The sequence below is a fragment of the Pterocles gutturalis genome, unplaced genomic scaffold (assembly GCF_000699245.1).
Source record: "Pterocles gutturalis isolate BGI_N339 unplaced genomic scaffold, ASM69924v1 scaffold49713, whole genome shotgun sequence".
NCBI classification, from domain to species: Eukaryota; Metazoa; Chordata; class Aves; order Pterocliformes; family Pteroclidae; genus Pterocles; species Pterocles gutturalis.
The window spans coordinates 1-8271 of NW_010119862.1; the positions used below are offsets into that span (position 1 = coordinate 1).

At 39.1% G+C, this 8271-nt stretch overlaps 1 protein-coding gene across 1 annotated transcript in view; it reads right to left on the bottom strand.

Annotated features, from left to right (window-relative positions):
- Positions 1-6: 6 nt before the first annotated feature.
- LOC104464082 (disks large homolog 1) overlaps positions 7-8271 on the bottom strand; it is a 55753-nt gene continuing 47488 nt past the window's right edge. The window contains exons 12-15 of the mRNA XM_010076684.1: positions 8039-8211; positions 4275-4384; positions 3815-3906; positions 7-1073 (exon numbers count right to left, since the gene is read on the bottom strand). Coding sequence (XP_010074986.1) covers positions 967-1073; positions 3815-3906; positions 4275-4384; positions 8039-8211 — 482 coding nt within the window. The 3' untranslated portion in view covers positions 7-966. The remainder of the gene's footprint in view (positions 1074-3814; positions 3907-4274; positions 4385-8038; positions 8212-8271) is intronic.

Here is an 8271-nt window from a genome sequence, read left to right on the forward strand (position 1 = left end):
TATTTATTATAACAAAATAGGCAGTTATTGTGGGTAAAATATTCATTAAAATCTGACCCCTAAGTACACACACATTTTTAGGCTACGAATCATTCTCTCATTGCCCTAATGACCATCTCTGCAGCTGTTTTCTGTATTATTGCCAATGGAAATTTGGCATTCCTCTGAAAAATACAAGGTTTTCTAGCACCTAAACATACTTTAGGCTCAAAAAGTGTGATGACCATTATCTATAAACAATTTCTGTAAGACACTATAAATAGTGTTTCACAAGGAAGATTAAAAACATTACACATCTTTGTCCCTAGCAATTTTATTGGCAAAAAAATGAAAAAATAGATTATAAGAATATCCATATGAAATTATGAAAATGAATATCCCTTGAGGAATAGCAATGGGAATTAATGTAAATGTTAACTCAAAACAGAAAGTTTCTAACTGCCTGGAAAGTAAAAAAAAAAAAAAAAAAAAATACTGTGAGAATAGATTTTAACTCGGAAAATAAAACCTGAAATTGATTGCCCTGACCAAACCATGCTATTAAAGTTAAGCGTGCAAAATTACTCATGATTTACAACTTCCTTGAATACAACTTTTCATTCAATTGTTATGAAATTTTAAAAGAATCTCTATAAAGCTTTTTTGAAAATTCTTTGAAAGTTACTTTCCCTTAAACATTAAGGAATTTTACCAAGCAATTCCCTCCCACCCCCACCCCAAACTAATAGCTGGTCAGGCCATTCCACTGTCATGTTTGAAAAATGGCAAACCAACAACACACGATAATACAAATTATTTAAACTAAGAGAGACACCAAATGTAAAGCATTATGGGAACTGCAGAATGTGATGGTTAGGGTATGAACCACGCTGGAGAGAACTAGAGGCAGGCTCCACTGGAAGGGCTTAAGAGTCGTCAGATGTAGTAGGTGATGTCAGTTAGAATATGAAAAATAAAGATCTGTTTTCATAATTTTTCCTTTGCTGGAACCCAGATGTAAGGCCCAGACTGTTCCTCTATGATCTGTTTCACTTGGTTGTAGATTTCTTCCAGTGTGTCTCCTTGGACAATAGCTGCAAAACATAATGTGGCAATCAGCAATCATCCTTCCTAGCTCCATACGGAAACCAAGATGTTCCAAGCCAAGCTGCTCTTTTCTCTCAAAGTGGTAAGAAGACTTTACATCACTGAAGGAACAGACACCCCACAGAGATTTCTGGTTTTTCTGCTGGAGTGAACCACATCGTTGATAGCAGGGCACACAAAGCACCATCTCTCCCACTCAGAGGCTTGGGGTTAGGAAGTGGTTTTCACTTTACTACAAGTATGAACATACAGCTGAGGAGGTTGTTTTTTTTTTTACTTTTCCTCATCTGAGTCAATTCACATCCTCCAGTATTCTTTTTGGTCCAACTTTCATGTATGTTTCCAACACAGCAATGCAAGGTGAGAGTACAGGGCTGTGTCCTCATGAAGCCAGAGTGAGGGTAAACTCCTCAGCTGGATCCTGAAACTTCACAGCAAGGCTGGCGGACCTTGGGATTTCTACTTTCTAGCGGTAGCTTTGCTTTTGGCCAAAAAGAGGAGGAACTCATGGAGTTTGTTGCCTAGCTGACAGATTCAAGTTTTACAGACAACAGGATTCCTTATATAGTTAAAAGTGCAATTTATATTTAGATGGTATAAGCTAGACATATTTTCTCCAAGGCTAGAAATAATTAGAAATGAGCCAATATTGATGTATTCTGACAAATCAGAGTAAAGTACAGTCTGGCGAGAATGAGGACGAAGTTTGAGCTGCTCTTACCACACTTCAGTCTGAAAAAGCAATCACTGTGAGATGGCAACTTCTTTTTAATTAGGATCACCACCTCAGTGTTGACAATCCAAGAAACAAAAGTTTAGCACGAGTGATGATTCTGGAAGCAGGCCAGACTCACTCTTTTGTGCATTAAACTTCTGAGCTTTGCTTTCATGCAAATTACTTCCTTTTTATTCCTACTCATCATTCCCATCTCTTAAAAACTTTCTCCCCATCTGCAGCCCATTGTCACAGTGCCTGCAGGAGGAGGAGGCTGTTACAATTATTATAGGTCAAATATAACCTTCACAGTACAACAGTGTATTAGACAGATTTAGAAATGTCTTTACAATGCAAATAACCATAAGCTTCAGCATCTTACTTCTCTCTAGGTATGTTTAACTGCCCCTCTTCCAAAGCTCAATACCCTCAAAACAGAAGATGGATACCCACTTAATGTGCTTCAGTGCAATGAGTCTACTCGAACTTAACCTGCTGATGATTTCAGTTACCCCACACAATGTGGTATTTTTTAACAGATTAGGAAATGGTCACACATTCTCTTTTACCAGCTGACTCATATGAGTGGCAGCCTCCAAACTGAAAGCAGTAAGTGGGACTTGTAATGTCTTCCAGTATCTCAAACAGATTCAGAAAAGGATTTCTGCCCTGAACTGGATTTTTCAAGGACAGAAGTCTGACCACTGCTATCTTCCTTTGTCAACAAACCTTACATTTCTGAAAAGAAACATGCCCTGAGGCACTAGGCTCTTAAAATTTTTTGAAACATCTTGAATTATGTCCCTTAATTTCCTGAAAAAGTGCCCTATATAATATCCTGAGACAACCTGGGAGAATACCAGCTATTAACTAAATATTTAATTAATATCTATTAAAATAAATTCTTTTATTAAACCTGACACATTTGCAAGTCATTCGGTAAGGGACTCTACGATAGGAAGAACTTGTATGTTGAGAGTCCCTTAACTTCTGGGTGCAGGCAGAGCGCCATGGGAAGAGTGGGAGAGCTGGATGCAGCACTGGGATAAGTGTGACAGCTGCAAGGCAGCCAGCAGGGGAGGGAGGCACAGAGAAATGGATGGACCCAAGTTATTCAATTGTGTGGGTAGCACACAAAGTAGAGAACAAGGCAGCGGGAGATGGGGAGTCTACTGCTTCTTCTATTTTCCTCCCATGTGAAGCCATCACCCCTTCCTGTATCTCTGCCCAGGTGGAGCAAACCCTTGCATTCACAGCTCTGCCCACATAAGATGGGGAAGAAGAAACTGGGGGAAGAAGAAACTGGGCAAAGGAGTCACGTCACAGAAATGAGGTGAATGGGGCAGCAAGCACTGAACCACTGCAAAAGAGAACATAACAGAAAGGAAAGGAGCGAGTGTTTATCTAGGACAGGAATAGAGAGAAGGCTCGTTTCTGTCCTCCGGAAGATCCTGACTTATCAATCTCCTCCTAGTGCAAGCCACAACGCAAGCAATCAGCACAGTCTGAGTGCCTCCAGCCCATCCCTTGCTGATACAGTTAACATCCATGGCACACACAAATTTGATTTGCTAAGTACCATAATGTTGCAGTGCCCAATTTCCAGTGGCTTAATTAATTACCATCATTTTTTACTTCCTGATTTAAAAAAAATGGAAACCAATAATCTCCTATAGGGAACTTTGCTGGGCAATCTCAGCTCTGCAAATAAAAAGCTTTAAGCGTTCAATATATCAACAAAGCAAACATCTGCATTACAACACCTAGAAAAATGGTAAAGTCTCACAGTTTTTAAAACCTAAATTAAGCTCCTAGTAAATTTTTGTATATATTGAATTAATTGATCAAATTGAAATCAGTGTAGACATACTAAGATGGCTCCATGCCTCAAAACAATGACAGATCAGCCTGAAAACAAAGTTCAGCCTTATCACAGCAGCAAGGCAATTCCTATTTTACAGCAAGCAATAAAAACTGAACTCTGGCAAAGGAACAGTCCCAAGTAAAACACACCTGTGAAGTGTTCAGTAAATTCTTGCTCCAGTTTCATGGCTCTCTCAAAGGTCTTCCTGGCTTGCTCTTCCGTTAAGCGTTTATTCATTTCCCTGAAAATGAACACAACATACATTTTAAAATGACTATCAAATACTTGAAGTCTTTTGAAACGAGGTTTTACACTGTTGTCTGAGTATTAACCCTAACAAGAAGCAGTCTCCTAAATGACACACCTAAGTAGTGCAAAGGAGCTGTTCTGACACTATGTTGCAAGGAATTTAGCACAATGACATTTGTTCTCAAGCACTACAATTTGGATTAGAAACCCCATCTAAAAGTCCCTAGAAATTAAACTCAGGAAATCAAATATTGTTTAAAATGCAAATATTACAATTGTCTTCACATAACTTGCTGTTGGCTTTTCAAATATAATGACAGTCTCAAACAATTTAGCCTGAGGTACTTTACTTTTACTCACATGATATTTTCCACTGTTTTCGGTTTAATAAAAATGGAGATTGGGTACAGCTGGGCAATCTGCAACCTTTTGATCGCATTACCAGACACATCAAGAATGCAATGTTTACCCTAAAGAGTAAGAGAGAAGGGAAAATGGCACTAAGCAAAGTTTAAGTCACAGGTATGCATAGCATAATAATTTAGAAGAGAAAACACATTTCCACTGAAGCCAACAAAACTGGAGCATTTGCACCAACGATTATGATTTCACCACTTTGGCACAAGGTCCCACAATGCACCTCTGTTGGGATCATACATCACTTGAGGTGTTCCTGACCCTCCTTCCTTCCTTTCTCCACCAGACATTGCAGCCCAACCAACAATGCAGAATCAGCCGGTGGCACAGCTATACTTCAACCACACCACCAAAATGATTCAACTTCCACCCCCCCCTCCTGCACCTTAAATAACTTCAAGATCCTTTAGGGAGGTGGCCATGCCACAGATGCAGTTTAGAGAGGAGCCAGCTGACTTTACTGGCATGCCTGAGGGGGTAACCACCTCGGACGGCAGGGAAATATGTCACCACCAGAATCATTAGATGGAATTAAATACAAGCACTCTCCTCCCCCCAGGTACCACACAGTAGAATACCAATTTTGAGATGCTGAATGCAATTTATTTGGGCTATTTATTATCTCTTGAGAAACAAATATAACTTAACCATTCTTTAGCCAGTTGGAAGCCTATGTGGTAGGGCTGCTTTTTTCCCCGCCTCTATTCTCCCACTACAAGCAATTTTCCAGCTCTTTGGGATCTCTCATCTCAAGGGCTCTTTCTGTTCTACAGCTCCTCTCATCTCCCATGTGCTCATTCCCACCTCACATATTTTTATTTCTTTTCCTTTTGAGTAGCATATGAGTAATTTGGCATACCACCATTTTAGAAAGGAATGGGGAAAGAGGAACAGAAAACCACTGTCAGATGACTAAAATAAGAAACGCTTTTTCTTTAGCAGGAGACTAATGTGAACAGCAGAATTCTGTGAGCCAGGATACAAACCCACAAGCACCATAAAAGGTTACTCATATCATACAACACACTTCCTGACCTCCTGGGAGATCATCCCTAGAGGACACCCTGAAGAACAAGGAAGTGACTGCAGTCTGAAACAACTGACATGTTTCTGCTTCTGGCAGAAGAGATCACTAGGATCATTTACATTTGATCTCTTGCACACAAAAAAGCCACCAGAATTTTACTTCAGTAATTCTTAGAAAGGATAGAACTGTTCTTCCCACATGAACAATACATATCTGCTTGCTTTCAACTGATGACAGGTGTTTCCCAGATCCAGTTCACAGATCCAGATGGTGACTGGTATCATTTAAGAAAGGTGTTTGTATGTTCTAGCAGAGTATTTTACTACATGTGCTGACCTGTCCACATATTTCAAACAATTTCTCTTTAAATGTGGCACATGCTTGGGGAATTGAGAATTAAGAGCATTACCTGGTCCATTTTCCTTTTTGGGATAAGATACTTAGTAGTTGCTGTGTTTGGCCCAACGCTTGTGCCAGGTGCCAAAGGATTTTGGGCAAAGGGTGGAGGAATAGATTGCCAGCACAGAAGCTGTGCTGGACCTTATGGAATATAACTGTGACGGTTTATCCCAAATCAATAATGAATGTGCATTAACAGCGGCCTCGGACACAGAGATATGCAAGTTGCTAGAGATTCCAAAGAGGATATAAAAACTCCTTTCAAGTGAAGATTTGCACAACAAGGAAAAAAAAATGCAAGTACTTAATGATATAATTCGATGATTCTATGACACAATTCTATGATTCTATGATATAAAGTTTTCATCCAGGGGAGCTATTTTACTCTTTGCACAGTGCATTTAAACAAGGTTTTCCATATTTTTTAGTTCTTTACTTGCTCTGCATCTGATTGAGAAACACGGCACAGCACTTTGCCTTTTACAATAGCTTAACAACGACATCAAAAAGTATCTTTTGCTGTGTCCATTATAGGTAAGGAAATGAGAGAGATGGGGATCAGCCGGAAGCACAGGCAAATGAACACGATTTAAAGCTATTGCAAGAATACGATTTCTGGTACTTCTGGGGTACTAGCAGTAACTTCTGTTGTGTCTGCCCCTAAATTCATCATATAAAACTTGGAAATCGTCTTTCATATCCCAGTAATAAGACCCACTGAAGAGATTAATCTCTTAAGCGAGACGGAGAAGACTTCAAGGAAGGATTAGCCCCAGATCCACCAGTTTGCAGCCCTGTCATGATTTTCAAGTCATGTTCTGCAGGACAGGCCACTGTTTCCCAGAAAAATCATGTTAGCTGGAACTGAGAAATTGCTGCATTGACCCGAAGTCCCATGGTGCCTATACAAGAGATTTAACAGCATGGACACATCTGGTAGTACTTTGTTCTTCATGTCAGTTTATAAAAGATTCACAATCGTTTAGTACCATACTAATCCTATTAGGTGGGCAAAAGAACACAGCCAATCTCAGGTCCAGGATGAAACCGCAGGAGTGTACCTGTGCATGAAGCAACTGGCGACAGGTTTATAATGTTTACACTGTTCAATAAATAGTTTCATGATTTAACCACATATGAGTTTCACAACTTCGTTCAGCCTCCCATACAAAGTACTGTTCATTTACTTTAACAACTGTGGAATTAATTTTATTTTCTTTACTTTTCTCAATACACACCATGGAGCCAGGTTCTATTGCACAGGGTGAGAAACACAGCAGATGAAAACTTCAGCACATGAACCACAGAATCTCACCACTTTCTCCCTGTTTTTTGATTCCAGTAAATTACACTTGCCAGAAACAACAATACTCAGCCATTTAGCCAGAATGGTCTACACTGTTCTCCAGACACTATCTACACTCCCGCGTCCCATGGGTTAACCCACACTTACCCTCTCTATGTCCAGACTGAAAGTGCTCGTGCTTTTCAGTTCCCACCTAAAAACAGCTGTTTCTTCTCTCACACAGATGAGACAACAGTGTCTACTGTAAATGTACCATACTTATAAAAAGTAGAACAACACTCATCAACCTAACATGGAACACTTGCAAAGAATTTTCACCAAAATTTTCTTTAAAACAAGCATCTTACTCCAAGAAATATGGATCCTTCTCCCCACTCGTTTTCAGAGAGCTCAAGTAAACTTCAGTTTGAATTTACAAATATTTAGATTTTCCAATAAAAAGTTAACTAAAACCTGCTCATGACAAAAACAGTAAGGTCAGTCTTCAAAATATAGTGGTAGTTATGTTAGAAGTCTTTCTAAAATTGAGTTTATTACATTCAGTCTATTCCCTCTGTCAGTTAAATTAATGAAGAGCACAAAGAACAACAATTTTACAAGTTTTCTTCTGCACAGGTCTATCAGATGGGTCATCATATTAATCGACTCCACCACCACTATTCTTAGTTAATGATCTATGTATGTGAGCTAGGCTCATTAGCCTGGAATTCCAATTATTTCTTCTCTGTTCTCTTTCTATAGGATGGCATAAACTATGGTTGCTCTTTTCCCATCATTTAACCACAGTGCTTTCGTTATTCCAAAACATCATTTTTCCCTAAATGTATTTGTGACAATGTGCTTTGTTTATAGTTTTGTACAAATTCCTTTTAAAGTCAGAGGGTTCCTAATGGCTTCTTGCCATTCTTCTCTTTTCCCCTGTCAGCACAGTCAGATAATCACCTCAGTAAATGAAAGTAACTAGCACTGATTTACCTTTTCTGCTACTTCTCGCACTGACTGGACACTTGTTCCATAAAGATGATTATTGTACTGGCCAGCTTCAATGAATTTGTGATCCTGAATATCCTTCTCCATTTGTTCTCGAGAAGTGACAAAATGGTAATCACGTCCATCCACCTCATAATCTCGTTTTGGTCTAGTAGTATCTTTAAATATAAACCAGTAATTTTTAAAGCAAAACAAAAAACAGTGACTTTTTTCCCTAC